At 40.2% G+C, this 23,393-nt stretch overlaps 1 protein-coding gene across 3 annotated transcripts in view; it reads left to right on the forward strand.

Moving 5' to 3' along the window:
- Nucleotides 1-23,393, forward strand: part of LOC119737294 (E3 ubiquitin-protein ligase HUWE1-like) — a 95,086-nt gene that overhangs the window by 51,888 nt on the left and 19,805 nt on the right. For 2 of the 3 annotated variants that reach the window (XM_038211520.1, XM_038211522.1), the window contains exons 36-62: nucleotides 1,224-1,412; nucleotides 1,987-2,105; nucleotides 2,296-2,374; nucleotides 2,757-2,924; nucleotides 3,595-3,736; nucleotides 3,916-4,024; nucleotides 4,349-4,589; nucleotides 7,377-7,563; nucleotides 8,386-8,562; nucleotides 8,907-9,106; nucleotides 9,445-9,660; nucleotides 9,833-10,061; nucleotides 10,334-10,678; nucleotides 13,305-13,375; nucleotides 14,049-14,190; nucleotides 14,951-15,067; nucleotides 15,527-15,609; nucleotides 16,336-16,552; nucleotides 16,790-16,882; nucleotides 17,463-17,688; nucleotides 19,728-20,008; nucleotides 20,308-20,540; nucleotides 20,788-20,872; nucleotides 21,099-21,315; nucleotides 21,728-22,083; nucleotides 22,313-22,385; nucleotides 22,927-22,976. In XM_038211520.1, coding sequence (XP_038067448.1) covers nucleotides 1,224-1,412; nucleotides 1,987-2,105; nucleotides 2,296-2,374; nucleotides 2,757-2,924; nucleotides 3,595-3,736; nucleotides 3,916-4,024; nucleotides 4,349-4,589; nucleotides 7,377-7,563; nucleotides 8,386-8,562; nucleotides 8,907-9,106; nucleotides 9,445-9,660; nucleotides 9,833-10,061; nucleotides 10,334-10,678; nucleotides 13,305-13,375; nucleotides 14,049-14,190; nucleotides 14,951-15,067; nucleotides 15,527-15,609; nucleotides 16,336-16,552; nucleotides 16,790-16,882; nucleotides 17,463-17,688; nucleotides 19,728-20,008; nucleotides 20,308-20,540; nucleotides 20,788-20,872; nucleotides 21,099-21,315; nucleotides 21,728-22,083; nucleotides 22,313-22,385; nucleotides 22,927-22,976 — 4,645 coding nt within the window. The remainder of the gene's footprint in view (nucleotides 1-1,223; nucleotides 1,413-1,986; nucleotides 2,106-2,295; nucleotides 2,375-2,756; nucleotides 2,925-3,594; nucleotides 3,737-3,915; nucleotides 4,025-4,348; nucleotides 4,590-7,376; nucleotides 7,564-8,385; nucleotides 8,563-8,906; nucleotides 9,107-9,444; nucleotides 9,661-9,832; nucleotides 10,062-10,333; nucleotides 10,679-13,304; nucleotides 13,376-14,048; nucleotides 14,191-14,950; nucleotides 15,068-15,526; nucleotides 15,610-16,335; nucleotides 16,553-16,789; nucleotides 16,883-17,462; nucleotides 17,689-19,727; nucleotides 20,009-20,307; nucleotides 20,541-20,787; nucleotides 20,873-21,098; nucleotides 21,316-21,727; nucleotides 22,084-22,312; nucleotides 22,386-22,926; nucleotides 22,977-23,393) is intronic. The other variant, XM_038211521.1, reaches the window with a different exon arrangement.

Raw genomic sequence — 23,393 nt, forward strand, 5'->3', positions numbered from 1 at the left:
TGAAATTCGTGAACCCCCCAAAAATGGCCTTTTGAACGTTGTGTTTCTCAGAAAATATGCTCGGTATGATTGAAATGTTACATTCTCACTGAAGAAGAAATTCTAAACTGCGTGTAAGTGAAAAAATCGCAGTCATCGATGTCGAAATGTCAATACTGGTTCCTGTCAAAGCTGACCTTCAAGTCTGAAAGAAATTGTTCGAAAACTTCCCAAAATGTATATACATGTATTTATCCCAATTTCTAGGAATGTACTCGGGTTGTTATTTCAGGAGTAGTTGAACACTTATATCATCTAAGTTTATTCCGAATTTCAGCTTAATCTGTTGTTGCGGACGTTAGTGTTTCACCTGGAACCATCTCCAAGGAAAATTTTGAAGACGATAAATTTTCTGACCCAACCCATGTGCATTGTTCAGCAAAGCGCCATAGGTGCTATGGCTGACCTATTTCGACCCGGCACACAATGATGAAGGGTGTATTAGCATATTCATTAGCGTCACTCGGCGTGACATGGCGTGGGTCTCGGTATCGACCAATGAAAGCCGGCAAAAAGGGTGATATTTGTTAATTAACAACTCGTGAAGGAGGCTTTTATGCAATTGTTTACTGCACACCATAATGGATAGGAACCTCATTAATATTCATGAGGCTTGAAAAGATTGATAGATATTGCAGACGCCAGTGTTACAATTTTCAAAAATGCACGTAGCCAGGCCTATTTTTCCAATTTCAACAAAAAGTAATGAACATATCACAACGATTTTTAGCACATGCTTGGATCATTTTAGGGAAAATAAAGCCTAAAAGTTGCATGAAGATACGGTCTTCCAAACGGGGGAAATTAATTTTCAAATATTTCACCCGCCAACGTGAACATGTCTGTGTACCTGTAGTTTCATTCAAAATAAAGAGTAACGTAACCTTTAGAAATCGCCCATTGCAACCATTTGGCTGAAACAATCTGCATTATGTGTGAAAGGTCAAAGGATTACCCAAAATTTGCGAAAGTTTTCGCGTCATTTGTATCTTCCACTTTTATTTTAATTGCAGATTTGGTTACCAGTGCCATCTGGACTTATGTACAATTTTCTGTTTCGGTTTCATCTGAATTGAATGTTGTTTAATCTTTCTATGCATTGGCATAGTTGGAGAAGTTGGAAAAAGTTAGCACGTGGAGCTTTGGCCTCTATGATTTACCATACCCATTGATTGTCCAATCAGATTGCAGAGAACAGTAAGTTACTCCTGGAAACTGCATGCCCAGCCCACCAGCAACCCTTTGACATGGATTCACCATCTATAGAGGGCGCTTCAACAGGATCAGCAGCTGAACAAGCCAATAAACTGGCCACCAGTCCACAAGCGGCCAAGCTAGCTCCGAGGCTGCACCTGCTATGCCTTCTCTTTGAGGTACGATTTATTTCCTTTTACTTGGGGGTCAGATCAACCTTAATGTAACCTTTTGTGTTTAGAGGCAATGTGTTCCATACGTCAGCCTGGCTTGCAATTTAGGAGCTTACCCACTTGTTAAGTTTTATTTTTGTTTCAGTGGCCTAGGGAAATATTTGATCAGGTCATGGGCATTGTAAAGATTAAACCATAAACAAGGATTTCCAGAAGCTGGTTAAATCTGCAAGTGAACAAGATAAAAGTGTCTGGGTGAATTCAACACTTAAGTTTGCTACACAAGATCAGCATGATATGTTAATATTTTCCTCATGGAATGCATGGGAGGATGTGAACCCCAACCAGCAAAGACTCCCAATTGGAGTAATTTAGAGGATGCTCATTTGCTTATCAGTGGAGGAGCTTGATATTCAATTGAGTGTATGACTGTTCATCCCTGTAGTAATATCCATGTAGTACACAGTACATTTCTCAATGTGAATACTGAAGTGTTTTACAGGTTGTAGAAGAGCAAGTGGTAAGGATACCCTCTCAATGGACCATAACAAACTCTGTATTTTTATGGGTGTGGTTACAGGAAATGAAGGGCGTGTCAGCTAGAGCTGTTGATGAGTCTGGTGTACTCCAAGTCCTTACTCTGCTTCTTGAAGAATCTCAGAAATGCATGAGCAGCTTAAAGGACCGCACAACACCAAAGTGAGTTGGACTTTTGCTTTCAAAAGGACCGTAATCATCATTTTGTAGTGCTGGGGCAAATAAATAAATGCCTTTTGGAAATGTTGTCACTGCAAGAAATTTCCAAATGGATTTGTTTCCATTAAAGGGAGACCTATCCTTTTGGCTTCATGTTTGTGTTAAGTGATCCTTTGTAATTTGTTATTCACAGGTGGTTAGGTCCTCTGTTGTTACTGATTGACCAGTTTGAGAAGGCAGCTGTAACTTCTCGAAGGAAACTAGCTCAAAAAGTAAGGTTTTTGCTGATGTCGGTAAAATTTTAATGTTATTGTTATGCATCATTCTTGACTTTGACATTTGGTGGGGGCAGTGTCATGTATTATGACTGCTGTGAGTGCACAAACTCTGTAGCTGAAGCACTGTTGTTGTACCAAACTTGTTTGGTCACAAGTACACCTCAATTCTGGTCACAAGTAATTCCTTTGTAATAGTTCATAGCTTTGTAATAATTCACAGTACCGGGTAATAGCTTGTGACTTGATTGGGGACTACATAACTTGCGACTGATGTTTGATGGACTTGTAATCACTTGTGATCCATCACAAGTTGTAGTCATTCCGATCAGTCTGTATTTGTTTAAAACTTACTTGAGTCAATTTATATCCCAACAAGGGTGCTACCCATATCTGGAAGTGGTTTGATGACTCGACGGGCCGCTGGTGTACCTACAGCAGTGGCAACAACAAGACGATAGATGATGCTTACTGGGCTGGGAAACCCAGCGTCCGCTTCACTGCAGCAAGAAGGAGATACATGGTACACTTTAGTACTATGGTGCAGGTATGTTGACTCTAACCATCCTAGATCCTTCAAAATCTGCCAAAAGGGTTTTGAAGGATTTTCTAGGATTCCAGAATCAAATAACAATTGCCAAGCATCTTTTATATTTTGATTGCAATATGTTCACATGAAGTATAACAAAGTAATTCATTCAAAATTCCACTTTAAAATCATCACCCTCAAAATTTAAATATAAAATCGTCACCCTCCTTCTTTATAATGTCCATATGTGTTAAAAACCTGTGAACTCGTCTTCTCCACTCATATTCGTATAATCAGTTGTAATTTATGAACTTAGTTTTGCTCTTGTCTCACACCAGTTTGTGTTTTCTAGGTTGTGTCTAGTGTGTCCAATTGTCCTTTGTCATGTATTATCACTGTTTTTCGGTCATGTACACTTGTTTGTCAATAAGTTAGGGTACAAAAGCAACTCGCTTCACCTTGTACCTAAATATTGTCGTAAATTTGTTTATCCAATTTTTAAGATCTATTTATATTATACACTTCTAATTACATATTTGTCTATTATAATGTATGTTTGCATAACACTCTATGAGAAATGGCTACATTGAAATAAATGTTTCTAAAAACAAAAACAAAATTAGTGATGGTCTAAAGATCTGTTTTATTATCTATGGGAAATTCCCCTTCCCCTGGCATCTCTCTGTAGTTGAATGAGGAGACATTGAATCGACGGCCTGTCATGCAGACATTGCCTAGCAAGGAACAGACCAAGGAGGGAGATAAGGACAGCAAAGAGGACAAAAGAAGAGACTCGGCTAAGAAACTCAAGACCAGCCGACCAACAGAAGGTAGGTTATGAAGATGGGGTTTCCATTTCGAGCCAGGCATCGTTTCTGACATGTTCACTGCTACGCCTAAGTATCCCTGACTTCTGGTTCACCCCCACCTATTATAAGAAAACCAATAACGTGCCATTTGCCAGTATCAGTTTTCAAATAATCAGTGGTTAAAACTCTTGTTTTTGCAGGAATAAGCTCTGCATCCGTCAGCTCAGAAGACAAACCAGCTGCTGCTAAGGAGCCAGAAGTTGTGGCTATCCAGGGCTTGGATGTAGACAAAATCATCACTATCATCAGGTGAGGTTTGGGGAGAAATCATTGGAGGTTGTCCAAACTTTTTGTCTCCATAGCTACAGCTTGAGGCCCTCTTCTTAATGAGACACTTTGGGCACATTGTAGCTCCATTTCCAGCTGCATAAACAACCTAATGCTAATGTCGGATGTTTCAAAATGATTCTGGTGCCAGAGATAAAGCCCCAGGTGACGATGATGCCGAGATTTAAACAAAAGGGGGGGTGGGGTGCTTTTAGTTCTGTCCAGGGACTTAGTTTTGCACAGTGTTATTCCCATGTGACATCTCGAAGTTTGTGTGTGATGTTTTGACTCTTCTTTTCTCGCCAGATCTTGCGTTGGCTTGATCAGCCTGCCTGTGGAGCCAGACACCTTACATGCCGTCATGCGCGTCTGTCTTCGCTTCACCCGCAGTCACCAGATAGCGTTGTTGTTTGCTGAAATGGGCGGTCCCCGCCTCCTACTGTCACTCAAGACGTCGTCGTCATTCAATGGTTTCTCCTACTTGGCCACCATACTCATCCGTCATGTGTTTGAGGAGACGGCAGTGCTCCGCCATGCTATGGATAAGGTATGGGAAAGATAGTTGTGAAAAATCAATTGCAAGAAAAGGTACACAAAAATGTTATTGCTGGGATTTTTAATTTTTTTTTAAGTGGATATGTGGTGGTGTTGTTCACTGCAGACAATGCATATTTTAGTGGAAAGTCATAAAAGTACTGAAAGCCTAATCTACCTGAATCTGCCTTACTAACACACTTGTTCTTAACTTGAATAGTTAAATGTTAGTCATTTATGGAAATTGTTACTTTACTTTACTTTATTTCTTCTATTTCTTCTCAAGGCATCGAAAAAAAGCAGTTTGTACTTAAAAATTATTAGGATTCATTATGAAGATAAAGATAAGAATAACATCAGAATACTGCTGCCAAGAGATGCAGGGGACCCAAAGCACAGCTTGGCGAGTGCGAGTCCCCTGAACATAAATAACAAAGAAGATACAGGAAGACAAGAACGATTATGAACAAGTACAGTCGAAAGCTAAACAAAAAACGCCCAAAAAAAAATAGCAGAAAAAAAGACATAACATAATAATTAATTAAATTAAAGGTAAACTTTAAGGGAAAATTGGATGATGTTAGAAATACATGTCGGCTTATAGGGTTCCAAAACCAACAAACAACTAGATTTATGTTTGTGGACAAACACAGAGCTGTTTCGGTAACTTTTTTTGTGACATATGTGACATGTAAACTTTCCAGCATAAGTTCCATCCAGAAAGGATGTGTAGTTCTGTTTATAATAAATGGTGGCATATAAATATGTGATTACATTCTCATAGGGCTTAGAATTATGACGTCACATGTCACGTGATGACGTCATTCTGACTTCAAATCAATTTTCATCTATAACCATCTATAACATCCTGCCGATAGAGGGCGCTCTATTATTTTATGACGTCACCGTTAATTTTTTGTATCGTTGAAAGCAAGTTCACATCATTCACCAATTTTAAAGTACAATGCACTTCTGGTTTCAACCGGAAGGAAGGGTCACATGATTTTGCGCGTTAAATAAAAATTAAAGACCCTGGATTATTCTATCAATTCCCGCAAACATCAAGTTTAGGTATCTCACGGTTGATTTTATATTGATTTACAAAGATTAAATCTATTAATCTTTAACGTGACGTCACATGACCCATGATGACGTCACTTCAACTTTCATCTATAACACATCCCGGTATAGGTACATACCAACTTTCAACCCAATTGGACCTGTAGTTCTCAAGATATAGGCCTTCAAAATATGCGCTCTTGATACGATGCCACATGTCACGTGATGTTGCATCGTGACGTCAATTAAATTTTCATCTTTAACACATCCCGGTTTAGGTACATACAAAGTTTTAACCCAATCACACCTGTAGTTCTGTAGATATTGGCCTTTAAAATATGCACATTTAATATGACGTCACATGTCACTTGGTGACGTCATCGTGACGTCACTTAAATTTTCATCTATAACACATCCCGGTTTAGGTACATACCAAGTTTCAACCCAATCGGACCTGTAGTTATGGAGATATACATGTAGGCCTTCAAAATATGCACCTATATTGTGACGTCACGGGTCACGTGATGACGTCATGATGAGGTCAATGTTCGGCGCACATCTTCAGATGCTGGTCTAAGTGTGTGCCGAGTATAAAGTCAATCGGATTGATTTTAGTGCCCAAAGTGCCTTCCACGATGAAAACGTGTACAAATGCTATGGGGAATGGCTGAAAAAACGAAAAAAAAACAACACTTTAACGAAAACAAAGGCTGTTTTGGCCGGTTGCCGAAACAGCCAATAAACATAAGCACAAGGAACATGTCAAGAGAATCATAACAGGAGATGTAAAGTAAGAAATCTATTTAGGCTTATAGGGTTCCGAAACCAACAAACAATAAACATTAGCACAAGGAACATGTCAAGAGAATCATAACAGCAAATGTAAAGTAATGGAACATCATGAAGAAGAAAAAGCGCTTAAGCTGACTTATAAAAAGGGTGTAAAAGAGATAATGTTTCAAACAGTCAAAGTTATAATATTAATTAAAAATAACATTATATTACATAAAACACTAAATTATAAGGTGAGTGCTTGACACAAGTCTTATCAAGAAAACATAAAGATAATAAGCTAAACGAAAACAAAACATGACAAAACAATAACAACTAAATTTAAGGTGAACTTTTTAGGGAATTGAACGAATTTATAAAATAAACAGTTCCAAAACAAGCACAAATAATACAAACAGAACATACAAGAAATCCACAACAAATATTAAATAATGCAATGCTGTGATATATTAAGTTAAACAATATATGAAGAAAATTAGAAGAAATGTGGCTGTACATTATACAAGAACAACAACAACATCAACAACAAAATTTAGATTCTATGAACCTGAGTACTTGTTAAGGAGAAACTGTTTAAAATTCGTTATAAAAGTAGAAGAACGTTATTGTCCAAGGAATTCCAAAAGTTAGGCCGTACAAATTTAACCCTTTTGTGGGCTAGAGCGGTCCGTACAAGTGGCAAATGAAATATGATGGCCTTTCGAATTAGATATGTATGAATGTCTCTATTTCTATAAAACATGCAGAGTAAACTTTAAGACAGGATTTGCTATTGCTTGACACTGGTACATGAGTGCCACACTAATCCGAACAGTCCTGAAGTCTCCAATTTTAATGTGATTTCTCACACCCTAAGGAGTTAAGTCTAATTGAACAGTGAGACAAGATAGCTGTTAATGGTACAAATAGAACTTTCTTATTACTGTGATAACTAATCTTTGTTTTCCAGTTGATGACGAGTATTGGCAACCGTGGCATAGGCTGCCCAGTGTGTGGTGTCCTGCTGGGAAGTATTGGGTCCAGAGAGCTCCACTATGTCCTGAGAAAACTGGGTCCGCTGGCTTGCAGAGACGAAGGGGTCTTTGATGAAACGGCTAGGTCCATCTTGAGAATTGCACTGCCGGTGCCAAAGAGAGGTAAAGAGAGAAAAATGGCAGGTCTGATTAAATCGACCCAGCCCAAGGTACATGTAACCTATATTGGTCACGTGCATTAATTAATTAATGTGACCTTACACCCCACAAAATGAGTTTTAAGGGTTTTTTCCACTCCTGATGGGGATCCAGCACCTTCCATAATGCCTCAACTTATATAAAACAAGGTAACAAAATGAAGTAATAAATAATATTAAGATTATACGTGTAGATAGATAAGAAAAAAAGAACAAGATAAATTGTTAGGCAATTATGGAAGCATCTTCCAAAGCTGGGGGCTTATATAGAGATGCCTTGATAAAACAAAACCGAAATCACAACTCAACAAATATAGAGACAAACTAACAATCAGACAAAACATAAATATAGTACACAAGAGATGCATGTAAATATTTAGGGATAAAGCAAAATAGATCATGCCATAAATGAATTACTCATGTAACTAGTCAAATATCCAAACTATGCATAAATGTTTAGGTAAAAACATAAGCAAACACAAATATAAAAATAAACTGATGAATCAGCTGTGAACAAATATATAAGCCAGTAAACAAATATAAACATGTTGGAGTAGATAATTAAGACAAATGCAATTACCAAGTTACAAATAAATTATTCAGAGCAGAAATAAAATTAAAATGTAATAACAGACTAACATGACACGAAGCAGTACAAATCAATATGTGAGTACTTTTAAATAAAAAAGAAGAAAGATAATCAAAATAAACATTGTGTTGAATTCAGCAGGTTTAGAGTTATTGTTGCTGAAGTTTCTTATTTTTGAATTATCTTTTGGTAATGTAGGTGATGAGGATGAATCTCGTTACACCGGTCCCAATGCCCTCCAGCTTCTCAAGGCTCTGCCCATGAAGCCATACAGCCATCCGGCCATGACAAACCTGATGAGACAGGTACTGTGTGACCTGCTGAATGCTCTGACTGCTGAAAGTGAACCACTAATATCACCACCAGCAACTGAAGGTAACTGACCATCTTACTTTGCTTTGGCTAGCGATAACACATGCGTCTTGCAAGCTGCTGAAGCCACTTCCTATATACACGTGTGTTACTTCTAGCTGTAGCCAAGTCATTTAAGCCTCAAGTTGTTTGAAGTAAATGCTTTGCACACACCTGTTCAGAAAAATAGTACAGGAATGAAACAGCGGGTGGAAGTCGACATAAGGCGACACCTGTAATTATGTGCTATTTTCCCGATATAAATAATGTTCTTCCAGCATTTTTTCTGATCTGCAGATTCCAACTGAGCTGCTCATAACAAATCATTGATTAAATCAACCCAAAATCTAACTTTTATTTACCTTCAGCTTCAAGCCAAGGCACCATAGATGACAAGAAGCCCACTACTGCACCGTCAGTCAATCCACAGGCTGAGATGGGCATGGGACTGAGAGAGATTGGTGATGAACTGCTTCAGTTTTACAGCGGCGGGAGGAATCTCCAAGGCAACCGCATCACCACCCAACGCCTGGACAGTGGCACAGATGCTGCCACTGCAGATGACGAGGTGACACAATTTAAAATTTATCTCATGACATTTTGGCTGTCAACCTGTTGTTGAAACCTACTCCAGTCAGTTTCTTGATTCATCTTGATCCTTGGTTTATTTGACATTTGTGATGCATCGAAAAGTGTCTAAAATACCAGAGCTACTTTTCAATCACATACTTACAATCCCATTAAAACAAATCTGTCAACCCACGTGATGTCCATATTCATAAGGATGTCAAAATTAAAAGCTGACTGTGCTCTTCTTAATGTACATTAAAAGTAAAGGGAATGTCCTTAAATCACAGTTTCCTGGGAGTCTCATTTTTACAGTTTAATTTTCTTACACTCTTCCAGCAACCTGAGTCAACTAGCGCTAGCTCCTCCAAAGCAGAAGGCTCCAGCAAGAAACCCACCAAGCCACCAGGCAAGGAAGACACTGCCAAGACAAAGCCTCTTCTGCCCAAGTCTGCCATCCTTAGGCTCCTTGCTGAGCTGGTGCGCTCCTATGTGGGCTTTGCCCTGGCGATCGCCCAGTATAACACAGGCAGCCAGACCTCCGTAGTCAAGGAAGTATGTGTCTCTAGCCAAGGGAAAAAACTCATGTTAAAAAAATAGTGATAGAAACATTTCAAACCCTGCCCAGAAAGCTTCTTGTTTTGAACGAACATGTCCTTTAAAGCGTGTGTTGTAATCATGTGTAATTTGTATTCTTTTCCCGCTCCCCCAACACCTGTTTGCACAGCATGGGTCTGTTCTAGCCTACATCCTGGACCACCTGTTACCCCAGTGCCAGACAGCAGGTGACAAGGATTGCTCAGCCCTGGCCCAGGTTCTCCTGGCTAGTCTTGCCTCCAGCAACCACAGCCCTGAGGCCCAGTCCATCCTGGTGTCAGAGACCAAAGCAGCCCTGGCCCGAGCACTGGCACTGCCGGAGAGCTCAGAGAAACATACCCGGGTCCAGTCACTCACACGTAAGTCTCCCACACTGATTTTCAGATTTGAGGAGTCTTGGCTGTGCTTCTATTTATTTATTTTTATTTTTTTTTTATTTCGGGGGAGGGGGTTGGTGGTACTACCATACTTTCAAAATGGACCCTTCCTGCCTCTCAGTCAAACAGTGCGCATTGATCAATTGTCCAATGCTATAACTAATATCAGCATCTTTCCATGTAGTTGTAATTGTATACATCTTGACATAGCTCTAGACAGATTTTGAAAATAATTGATGTATTATACTTCATAGTGTTGATCAGTGTCATGATCGAGGCCTGCCCACCTCCAGGCTCCGCCCAGCAACAGCAATCAGGCTCCTACAACAAGCACCACCCCAACACAATGAACAACATGATCCGTCTCCTGTTGAGGAAAGGACTGGTGATAGACTTGGCTCGCATCCCACACAGCTTGGACCTGTCTAGTCCCAACATGGCTGCCACTGTCAACTCAGCCCTCAAGCCATTAGAGACATTGTCTCGGGTGGTCAACCAGCCTAGTGCTGGGGGGACCCTAGGGAAATCAATGGCCAAGCCCAGGGCTGGAGGGAGGGGATCAGCACTGCAGAGCATCGTGCAGGCCAGGAACGGCGCTGGTAAGTCATAGTACAGTTAAGAAAAATGTCTGACAGAACTGGCTCATACTTTGCTGATACTTGTACAAACCTTAATTTTGACATCACAAAACATTCAGGAACAATTTTTTTTTCCCACAAGTTGAATGTGATAGATCTTAAATTTGCAGTGCAAGAAAATGGGCTATTATGCGACAATATTATGTTCTGTCTGTGTGCCGAGTATTTCTTTTATCAACTTTGCCATTGCAAATTTGTATCCTTTCACTACCAATTACACTTTTCTTTGTTGCCACTGAGGGTGTACTTTATGCTCACAGTTGGTGATTTTAGGGACTAGTCATGTAACAGTTAATGAAAGGGTACATACCGGTAGCTCCGACTGATCCTTGTTGTTTACTGACTGTGCAATATTCTGTATGCATGCACGGTACACACAGGCAACTCATTACAAAGTGGGAACAGTCTGGCTACAATGAGTGAGCTACGTGGTGGGGTTTCTCATGGGAATACAGGTGGGTCTGTGCCAAGACATGTACCTGCCTGCCAGTGTTACTGAGTGTTTGCCTGCCACATTGTTTTTTCATGCATGTACGACTCTTTTTTTCACACCCAGCTTGTCTTGTTCTCTCCTTTGCACTTCAAGTGAAATGCTCCCCAAAGTTCCTTTTTGTTTTTGCTTGTAAAATCCAAGCATTTTATTTCTTTGGCACTTAATGCATGAAAACTTGATGCAGTCCTTCATTTTTAAGGAGCGCGATCGCGCAGGCGCTCCTACTGCGCTCCTCGACTGTCTCGAAGGAGCGCAAAAAATAGCGCTCCTCAAAAATCCAAAAGAGGGCTCATCAAACACAGGAAGTTTAAATATAAGAATTGATAAAAACGCCAAGGATTTTAAGTCTTTAGCTACACGTTTTATTCATTTGTATTAATGCCCAAACTCACGTCTATTCTGCGGAATTTTGCTATAAATGAACGAACATTGAGCACATACATACTGGCAGATCGTGCGTGTACAGCGGTTGTATACTGTACGTGCACTATCTACATATCGCATAGAGCTGCATTGATGTATGAAAACACGTGGGCCCGTACGTGCTAGTGCAGCAGTGACTGGTTCCCGCTGCGCCGCGCACTGTGGACCAAAGAAGGCACGATGGAAATGCGGTAACCAGCCAATGCAATAGTCACGCGCGGTGTGCCGCTGCATGCACGTAGGACAGTGTTTTGCATGCAGGGCGGACGGAATAGATATCGTAAAAATGCGAAGAAAACATTGATAAGAAAGAAGATCTTTGCAAGCTAATTCACAGAACTTGATCTCTCTTGTCTGTGTATGTATTTCCCATGTTCTTGAATTTATTTCGAGGAAGTACTACTGGTTTATGAAGTGAAACGATGCAGCGTGTTTCACCGAAAACTCATACCGTAAAACGAGGCTCATTCCTGGCCCACCACACACAGTGCATCACGCGACACGCTCTCGTACCAAGCAAAGTTCAGACATTGTTAGCCAGTTTCTCGTCGTGACTAGCATTGTGCATACTTGACCTGCATTTTCCATTATTTTTAAGATTATCGACGGCAAATATTTCGATAATACTTAAGGCTTGTTTTTGTCATTTTTGAGGCGCTTTTTATGTAGCTTTCGTAGTGCAATGAAAATAGTTCAGGCTGAAAATTGTCTTATAACAAATCTGAATACAAGTATTCAGTTGCTTTATGTGCCGTTTATTAACTCCATTTTCCAAGTACAATTTAGTGATGAACCAACTGACAACTGTATTAAAAAATGAAAGCGTAAGCAGTAGTCAAACTTTTTATTAATCTCCATTTAGTTATTTTTTTTTAAAATAAATTTTACCTTGTCTTACTTTTTACAGTTACAAAAACGAAAGAAGTAACACCACTTGAGCATATTATTATGCAAAAAACTAATAATAATGCAGCCCCTTGAATAAATCCTGATATTCAAAACAAAACAAAAACAATGTTAATCCGTCGTTTCACCGCTGTTTATCCATGGATTTTAAGGAGAGTGATTTGCTCTCCTCAAAGATTTGAGGAGAGCGATTTAAAGCTCTCCTGGATTTTCTTTAAATGAAGGACTGATGATGTAGTTACAATATAATCCTTCAGAATCAAATTCATTTGAGTTGGTACTTTATTTTGCTTGTAATTTTGAGAGGATTCACATGTGGAACCAAGTTTTGATAGTTGATGTGTTGCCAATTGTGTGATACAAATGAATGTGTACCTGTGTCCTCGGTGTGTACGTGTGATACTGATACCTATGTTTTGTGTAATCGTGCATTTGTACTTTAATTTCATGTAACCACTGCATATCTATGACTTTCATTTTCCTTCTGTTGACAAGCATTGGACAGTGATACTTGATTTTTTTTCAATGAGAAATGATTTACCAAAGCAATGAAAAAAAGATGGGAAGAGTCAAAACATAAAAAGAGTCCACACTAAAAAAAAATTGCATTGATAATTTGGCACATGATAAACCATTTGCTTTGACATACAGTCTTAATTTTTCTAAAGAGCTTTGTGGGCAAGGTCTGTATCTTCACATCTAAAGTTTTCATACTATCTTGCAGGTTGACACTTTGCAATGTTTTTTACTTGATGTCTATTCCAGGACTTCTCAGCCAGGACCTTCAGGATGTCATAAACAATGCCCCGACATCGCAGGCTGCTGCTGCCATGGAGGTAGGCACTCATTGTCTTTTATCCCTTGTCCCATCTGTTGGCCCCATTGGTTTGTTTTTAATTTTCAGCACTTACATGTACTTCAGTTTGCATATGTTGCTTGAATTTAATCACTTCTTGGGTGCAACTAATTGTTCGCAATTGCTCCTCTAAAGTAGATGCAGATACACGGTAAGTGTTTCTTTTGTTTGCTACACTTGAAGCAGTATGCATGTGTTGGCATTCATGGAATCCCAACTTGGGTAGATCTTCTTAGCATCCTTATTTTCCGCAATCAAGCAGACCAAATTGTGTTTCCCAAATTTCCAATTCCTTGTTCCTGGATAGTCTATGGATTATCCCCTTGCACGGCAAGGGTGGGCGATTAATTGTGCAAAACAAGACTGCGCCTTGACCTCCAGGTCTTCGGTAACCTTTTGTTGTACAATGTATTACAAAAACATGGCATCCAAATTGACCAATCCACAACTTACATGAAGTCCACATTTCTGATCAAAATGACGTCACAGTGTTTAAAGTCAACTGCGATTGGCTGGTGCGCGGGGTCGCATAACATTTGCATGTTAAGATGTATCAGACATTCGACTATGGCTCTGCACATGTGAATGTCTGATCACCAGACTAGTCCCTCCATGGGGCTTATGCAAACTACATTTTTTTTTTAATCTATCAGAGTCGCACGGAGCTTGATGACATCATGGATGAGCTGCTAGAAAGAGGAGGTCAGGAACCAAGTTCCCTCTTGGGAGAGACCCTGATAGCAACTGGTCCTGAGAGACTCGGGTCATTGGGCTCTCGCTTTCTGGACCAAGCAGGTAATACCATAGCTTCAGTCCTCACAATGAAACCAGTCAACATATAAACTTATAAAAACCATTATTCAACTTGGGAACCAATTTTTTTTTTTTAAGTAACCTATATTACCTTAAAAAAAATATTTTTCTTCTGGTATTCATATCATAAATTTTTAAGATTTAGTTCAAAATCAATTTGACCTACAGTTTAGGTATCAAGCCAAAATAACCATGTTGTCAATGTAGGCCTAGCTCTTTAAGATTTTGTTAGTGTTTCATAATTGGGAAGTTTGAATGAAATTGGTAACTTTATCTAGTGTGGAGAACTTGAGGTAAGCAATTCACTGTATTTTACCTTATGCTGAAAAATTGCACGGTTTTGCTTCCGAAAAAAACTATAAATGCCTATTATTTTGGTATTGGAAATCCTTTAAAAACCTATTTTTTAATTTTCAAACCTATTAAAAAAACATGTTGATGAAGAGGGGCACTGTGAGGACTGCTGTTTCAGACAAGCCTTTCAGAGCCATGCAAAACTAATTAGTATAAGGAGCAACTCAGGTCAAGCTGAATGAACTTTTGTTTCCTTTGACCAGACTCTTATTGGTACTACAACCGTTCATCTATCAAATGTAGTTGCTCAAACATCAAACTTTTCATGTAGTCAATCTTTTCATATTGTCCTACATACATGTACATGTAGTCCAGTTTTGAAAAATTTCTCACGCACCCTTCGGAATCAGGGTTATTATGTTGATTTGCAAAAATTGCTGTTGTTAAGGAGATGCCTCTCAGGATGAGATGGTGATCACAATGACAGATGAAGGAGAAGAAATGGACCATGCTATGGAAGATGCTGAGATGACCAATCGTCATGGCAACCAAGAAGAAACAGCTGGTCAGTTAACATACGTGTACACAACAATTAAATTACCAAAATAAGGCACAGAACATGCATCCTTTTCAGTTTATCATTAGTATCCTAAGAATGTCTTTTCGTCAGATTTGGTTATTTCTGTGTTGCCTGTTGGAACCCCATGTGCTCACAACAAGAAGGAAACATCTCAGAGATTACTACTTCATATTTTTCAATGTCATTTTTTTATAAACATCGTTGTGTTCAAGTACTCCGCATAGCACCCTTGCTGTCTAGGAAGTAAGATATTGTAACTTGCCTAAATGGCAAATAAAAAGCTTAATAAGTTTTGATGTTATTGAAACCACATTGAATATCCAAGTGATTTTTGGAAATCCTGTAATTTGGGAGTTTGGAAATGGACTTGAAATGAGTTGGTCATTACAAAATCTGATGTTGGCACGTTTGTATAATTATTTGGTGTTATATTTCTGTTGTCAGACATTGATGGGGATGGAGACAGTGTTCATGATGGGGACTCAGCAGCTGAGAGTGGATCGGACGATGACAGTGAAGATCAAAGGGTAAGTGTCCGAGCACATCCTTCAGTTTTGCAAAATGTAGTATTTATGGTGAAATTTGACAGAAAACTTGCTTGTACAAAGAGTACTGAACATTATCATCCTGGCTGTGAGATGCACTTCTATTCAGGTAACAACATTTCAAGAACATCATTGTCAGTAAATGTCTGTTATCTAACCATAAATTCACCCATTGCTGAGCAGTAGAATCCCACTATAAACGCACTGCTTAACCAGACATTTGGCTATAAACGATCAGTGGAATTTTTCTCTTGAATTTAAATCAAACTTTGAGCCAAACTGCAATCATGAAGAATGCTATATGGAAAGATCTTTTGTAGACCTTTTGTGTTCATCATAGTTGCTGGTACTGTATCCATTCATAGTTTGAGTTTTGGAGTTGGCCTTTAAATTGACTCCAACAATTGTGAAATTTGTTCAATCTTGAACAAAGAAATTGACTGGAGTTTTAACCTGCAACCTCCGGATTGCCGTTCCAGCGCTCTACCAACTGAGCTCTTCAGCACTATGTTGGCGGTTCCCCAGTCTTCGCTCAAGGGGACTAGTCAGAAGCCATAAACCCATAATATGTCATGTAGCGAGGGATTACACCCAAAGGCACGATGTTGGCAACATTAGCAATGTTGCAAACCCAGGAAAGAGCAAATGGGGATCACTCAAAGAGGATACAGCTTTTTAAATTGGAATTTATTCATTTATTCTTTGCAGGATGAAGAAGACTGTGATGAAGACTGTGTTGAGTGCGAGGAGGAAGACGAGGAAGAAGAAGAAGAAGAAGAGGAAGAAGAAGAGGAAGATGAGGAGGAACATGAAGGATCTGACATGGACATGGAGTATGATTACTATGATGACTTGGAGGATTCTTACTTTGGTGTGGCTGATCGGGATGAGGATCTCTTCATACAACTCGAGGATGTCTTCCCAGGTATGCCGGGCAAAAAGATATGTATTGACTAATGGGCTGAATCTAATGATTTATTCACCAGTGTAGTGAATTCAGTGACTGAAGCAATACTCTTATGTTTTACAATTCTCCGCTTTGCATTGATAACAATGAACTAGCAATACTCTGTCACAAAAAACAGAACAATTCTGATGATTTATGGTGTCCAGTGGGTCGAGGTTAAAGGTCAGCCAACTCTGTGTTATTTTGATTTCACAGGTGAATCCTACCATCATGGGTCAATTCTTGGAGTGCCAGCCTCAATCCGCACATACCAGCTGCCAGTAGCGGTCCATGATGATAATGCCAATGGTCAGTACCCTCTCAGGCATTCCACCTTTCCCAGCATTTTGGCATTGTCCATTATTGACATAGCTTTACTGAGCAGTCTCTGGTTCTTAGGCAGTGTGTCACAACTTTAAAACACATAAAAAGGTTCCAATGTAAATTTGGAATTTTCTAATTCCTTATCGGCACAGTCCAGATTCCACTAGATCTCCCCATTTGGGTATTTATTCCCAAATGGGTATCAAATTAATATGCAGCGCCTGTAAAGTTAAGTTTGTGAAGGGCATAACCAATTTAAAATGTTTATTTCCTAGGCGAAAATTCCATCAAAGATCAGAGTAAGTTTTATTAACCAATAAAAGTATCATTTAAATGTGTTCAGAGCTCTTGGAGCTTGCTTTGGTGGCACAGGATTGAAAACCTATGATCCTAAGTCTATGACTGCATATGTCTCAGTCACTTGCCATCTTTAACACCAAGTTTGCCTATAGAATCAGATATACTTGTATAACTGAAAATGAAAGCAAACATTTAGGGCTGAGGGGGTGAATGATTTAACATTTCATCTACAAGGAAATCCATTTCAGAGATTGTTGTCTTGTAGGTCCAAGCATACCGGCGGCCCCGAGTGCAGTGACCACTCACCATCCCCTCCTGATCCGTCATGCTGACCACACCAATCTGACTCATGGCTTCGGTAACACCACCACGGCCCGCAGCCATCGACCCAGGGGCCAGCGAGGTCACAGGCATGGTCAGAACCCTACACAGACTGTACACATCTACCACTCTGGCAATGCCAGGCCACCTAGTGTCCCCACCATCCTAAGGTAAGTGGCCATACCAGTAGCTATGCCTATTTGACAAAAAGTGTGGGTGCAGCCTGAGACCTGGATTCCTGAAACATGGAAAACAAAATCAGGCTAATTCCTACCCTCTCTTCAGCCAACAAAATCCTCAGAAAATGTCCAATAAAGTATATTTGAAGTGGAAGTAATTTGTCAACCAATTTGAAGTTTTGAAATGTAATTGAAAACACAATTTTTCTTTGCCTTTTTAGTCAAACTTCTTGAAAAAATTATAAGAATTTGTTAACAAACAAATAGACTGAAGGTTTTCATGGTGAAGATAGCAATAATCAATTGATGTTTGTAACATATGAACCTGTTAGGTTCTAAAAAGAACCAGGGAAACTAGACTGAAGCAGGATTTGTCCTGCACCCTTTGTAGTTATTTTATTTCCTCAACCTTTTATTGTTTTGAAGTGCCCCAGTACATTTCCCTTTGTGATTCTTTTGAAGAAACCTTTAACTGATGGCACACATCTTTTCCCCCCAAAAGTTGGATATGTGCCAGTCTAGAAAAAGCTGAAAGAGACTGGCACACATTCACTTGTTTATCCCTCTGGCTGTAAGCCAGACAGGGGGATATTGCAATAGTGTATTCCTTCTGTCTGTGTGTACATGTATGGCTTGACAAAGGGAGAACAAAAGATCCTTTCAGTCCTTGTTTGTTGAAAATGGTCCTCGATCGTACGGTTATGTGCTTAGTCTATGGGAGAGTGTAATATTACAGGGCCAAAGGGAAACACAAAGCATTGTCCACTAGTGTATAGAAATTCATGAATGTATGTGTGCGTGTTTATGGTGTGAATCGAGGACAAACACGTGCAACATCATTAAGGAATTGAGGACAGACAGAAACCAAATCGAGGACAACCTCGATTAGAAAACGTGTACATAACCAATGAGAGCTGTTGCAAAAAAGTATAAACAAAGGAAAAGGGAAGAGGAATAATAGAAAGTCCTCGATTTACACCATAAACAAACCTACGTGTATGTATGTCTGTGTGTTTCATTTTGATTAGGTTAACTGTTTAGTGCTGCATTATGGAAGGTCAGACTTCAATCTCAATCAAACTTGGTGACAATAATCTTTGGATAGGGAGACTTCAGATGAATTGAGACATTTGAGGTCAAATGTCATCTAGGGGTCAAATGAGGTCATTGTTGATTTTGGTTAGGTCAACTGAAAAGTGCTTTCATATCCAAAATCAGTCTTCAATCTCAACCAAACTTGGTAACAATAATCTTTGGGTTGGGGGACTTCAGACAACCTCGTCCCCAGGGTGTCGAGCAGTACGCGCCCACCACTACCTGCTCTCTCACCCTGGTATTGGATCATTTGCATGTGCAAGATTTTTGAACACGTATGCAAATTAGGAGTAGTCTGGTGCCTGCCTGTGCGTTACATTTGCGTTTGTTTTTCTATGCGGTGTCTGGGGTAAAACCAGAATCAATTCGTCGCAGCGCGAGCATGGCGTGAGTTACGAAAACATGTTTTATTTTAATTAAACTGTTACGATCTTAAACGAGACAACATGCAGTATCACATTTCATATTAATATTAACAAACTGGAAAGGAAATGAATATTTTCGAGAAGGCGTGGACGAATGATCGCAAAAACACGTACTGCACGTTGTGAATAACAACACCAAGTACACGATATAAATCCATTTCTAGCCAATTGCGGTATCGAATCAGGATGCAGGAAGGAAGTTTCCTATCCAGGGTTTACTATTGGAAACAACATTGGAAATGAAGTAAGCACTGGGGACGAGGTTGGACTTCAGATGACTTGAGACATTTGAGGTCAAAGGTCATCTTGGGTCAAATGAGGTCATTGTTGATTTATAACTAAGTTTATTGCTAATCCATGTTGCTAGTTATGACCAATTTTGGTTAGGTACACCGAAAAGTGCTTACTAACTGAATCTATAAATGCTGCCAGCATGCCGGGGATCGCGCAAGTTTCACTTGCAGTATTTTTTCTCTTGTTGACTGGCCTGTCACACCGTCTTTCTTACAGGCTGCTGGGACTGACCTCAGCTGCTGACATCGTCCAGCTTACATCAGGTGCCTCTGGCAACACGGCCGCCAGCAACCAGACCAGGATCTATTTGGCCGACTCTGAGGAGCAGATGATGGGGCGTAGCTACGAAGGGCTCTATGATGACTTATACCAGGATAACTTCAATGATGGCTACCTGGCTAGCTCTGATCCCATCTCTAGCGTGCCCACCACCTACCAGCGCTGGGATGAGGAAGCTAGGTTGTTAGATGGCGCCAGCATGCATGACTGCGTGCAAGGTATGGACTCTGTGCATGAACAGTAGATGGCATGCGTAACCACTCCAGGGAGCACCTTGGGAGGAACACATTGCATACACACCCACACACTGGTTCAGATGTGTATGGTGTGAAGTTCGCATGATTAATTTTGTTCTGAACATGCATAAGCCCAGGGCAGCCATACGCATCCTCCAAGTTCAAAAAATATGTCAGTTTAGGATTTGGCTGATTCAGAAGGGTTCCTAACAATTAAGGCCCACGAAACAAATATACTCATCTGATTTGTTGTCTGTCTTTGTTTTTGTAATGATGGTCAGCCTTGAAGCCAGACCTGATGGAGCTCCTGGAGAAACACCGTGATGAGGAGCTTGCAGAGCGACGGGAAAAACGACGCAAACAGGCGGAGGAAGAAGCCGCCAAGAAAGCTGAAGATGATGCCCTCAAGAAGAGAGTAGAAGCAGTTGAGAAGGCATTGGAAGAGAAGAAAAGAGAGCAAGATGGGGACAAGACACTGATGGAGGGAGACAAGGAAAATGAAGAGAAGATGGAGGTAACACTGGTGCCTAAATTATTAAGAGACAATCCAATTATGGTTAAGAATCATCGCATTCAATATCCAGGATAAGGTATGGACATGTTTATCGGCATGAGGCCCATTGTAAAGGGTATTAGAGGTAATATTCTGAAAAACTCTTCCTGTAATGTAGATATAAGTTTGTAAACAAAACTGTCAAGCAGCACGGACAATTGAGTGCTAACAATGCGAAATTCTTGTTCTGTTTGATTCCATCTTGCAGGTTACAGAGGGAGAAGCAAGGACTGAAGGAACAGCCTCAAGTGTACCTGATGCTTCAAGCATCCCAACAACAGGTGACTTAACTGGTAAGGCATTACATAAATGGCCTTATTGCAAAGGAGAACCATTTGAATGGAATTGTTAAATGGGACTAGGTCCAGGATTTGCAGTTCATGTACTAATGTTGATGTCCCAATGCAACAAGGTTCAATACTCCAAGGTCCCAAAGACTTTAACACTGTTCTACTGTGTAGCATCTTGAAGGGTTGGGGTTAATTGTGAGAAATCTTTTCTTTTTTTCCAATGCTGTAGCTGGCATCAATGAGTTGGCCTCATCTATAGCAGCCGCAGCCGTAGGCCTTCGCTCTTCACTGGTATCTGGCAACCAGGAAACAGCATTAACAACCTCTGGGATATCCAGCTTCCCTTCCCTGGCTCCCACATCATTTGTCTCCACGACAACCACAGTGGTACCACCAATCAGTGCAATGGAGAGTCTGCCAGCCATGCCCTTGGCTACCACAGATCGGTATGTCTCTGATGTTGCATTAGAGAACAGTGGTAGTCCTTTGATTATTATAGAGCAGGCTCTAGTGTTTCAATGTCTGTGAAGTCAATAAGCCTCTGTACTAATGACGTCACACTTTGTTTACATGTGCACTTTCCTATGGAGCCAATGGGGGCCCACGGTCCACTGAGCACCCTAGGAAAGCACACACGTAAACAAAGTGTGACGTCTTTAGTACAGAGGCTTATTGATTTTCTTGGCATTGGCTATGGAGTCCTATTGATAATATGCATGTCAAAAAAAGACAACTGGACAAAACTCCATCAGAACAGTTGAGAAGCTAGCGAAGAAGGCAAGGTTAAAAAGAAATCCCCTTCAGCTGATTATGATAAACACAATGCAGCTTACATTGATTATTGTATGTGTATTACAGGTCGACTGGTGAAGTGGTGACTTGCTCTGTCCCACTCACCACTACCAACCCCCAATTGGTAACTGTGGTGGCTTCCACCACCACGTCCCCAATGTCAGTCACCTCAGCACCCTCAAGCCGAGACCCCTTGGCCCCGAGCAGTGCCGTGGGAAGCAGCATCAGTTCCCAGGATGCACCAGCCTTGACGTCATTGTCATCGTCATTACCATCATCATCGTTGCCTGCTACGTCATCTGCCTCCAGCTTTGCTCGGGCCTCCACCATCTTGGCCTCTGAGCCCACCTTTGCTTCGCTCTTGGCCCAGGATTACCCGGTACCCGGTATGCTGATTCCCAGCATGTCAACCACAACAGCAGGTAAATGTACACATTTTGAAGGGACCCCATGTGATATTTGTCGCAGGCTTTGGCTATAGGTCCCTGATGTTCCAGATACAGCTATGACCCCGATGTTCCAGATACAGCTATGACCCCCACACCCCTTTAACAAACTTTTACATTTCATCTAAGAGCACAGATGCATAGAATCTGTTGTCACACTTTTTGTTTTGTCTAACATATTGAATCAATTTTCATTTTCCCACAGGTTCATCTGGTACTAGTCAGCCACCTGTGTCCATTACCTCCACTTCTACATCATCACCGAACGACAGTCAGAGGTGAGTCCATTAACTAGTGATTCTGACAATAGCTTGTCAAGACAACCAACATCCATGCCTCAAAACAAATATTTTGTATCGTAAATTGTTAAGTACTTAGAAGTTCTTAGAGTGTTGTATGGATTCATTGTACTGTGGGGAAACGGGGACTTAAAATATAGAGAACCTTAAATCTGACTTCAAAAGTTGACATAAACCCTTCTTGGTACCAAACATTATTGGGCATTTTCATGGGACCCACGCCTCATGCCTAAAAAAGTGCTGCAGAGGTGTCTGAATGTTAGCAGAAAATGTTGGATTTATAGAAATGCATGAAATATGTGTGGTAGAACAAGAAAGTTGTTTGACAGCCTGACCAAAATTAATCTATCAATAGTTTGGCTTTAAAAAAATTATAAATATATTCCAAAAAAAAAAAACCTTCAATTATTAGATGTCTGTGTTTTAGTTGGACATGTGCAGTGTCAATACAAAAATCAAACATATATTAAGGAAAAATCTTCAATTAATAAATGCCTGTGTTTTATTTGGACGTGTGCAGTGTTGATGCTTCAGCCCCAGCCTCGACAAGAAGCACTGAAACCCTTGGTGGTAAGATTTTTGTTTTTGCAAGACTCCTTTCTGCCCTTCAAAATCCACAGTGACATTTTAGAGGATTTGTAAATTAATGCTAACTCCCTACTGTATTTTACTAAGTAGTGGACCAAGCCTGCCAAAATCCATCACTGTCCCTGCTTCACATAATGCTTCAGGACCAAATCCGCTGAATTCCACCACAAGACCACCACTACTATAAGTGGATTATGATGGATGTAGTACAGATGGCTTGTCTGCCAATGGATTTTGATGGAGTTCGGAAGGTTATGGTTAAGGTAGTTGGATCCACTGTGAGATTACTTGCACCCCACCATATAATCCAAAAAAACGTTGAGCCCTTGTGCAAATGGGAATTTGTTTGCACATGGATGTCAACTTTTTCCTGATAATGCATTCTAAACTGAGGTCCTC

The sequence above is a fragment of the Patiria miniata genome, unplaced genomic scaffold, assembly GCF_015706575.1.
Source record: "Patiria miniata isolate m_02_andy unplaced genomic scaffold, ASM1570657v1 HiC_scaffold_3, whole genome shotgun sequence".
NCBI classification, from domain to species: domain Eukaryota; kingdom Metazoa; phylum Echinodermata; class Asteroidea; order Valvatida; family Asterinidae; genus Patiria; species Patiria miniata.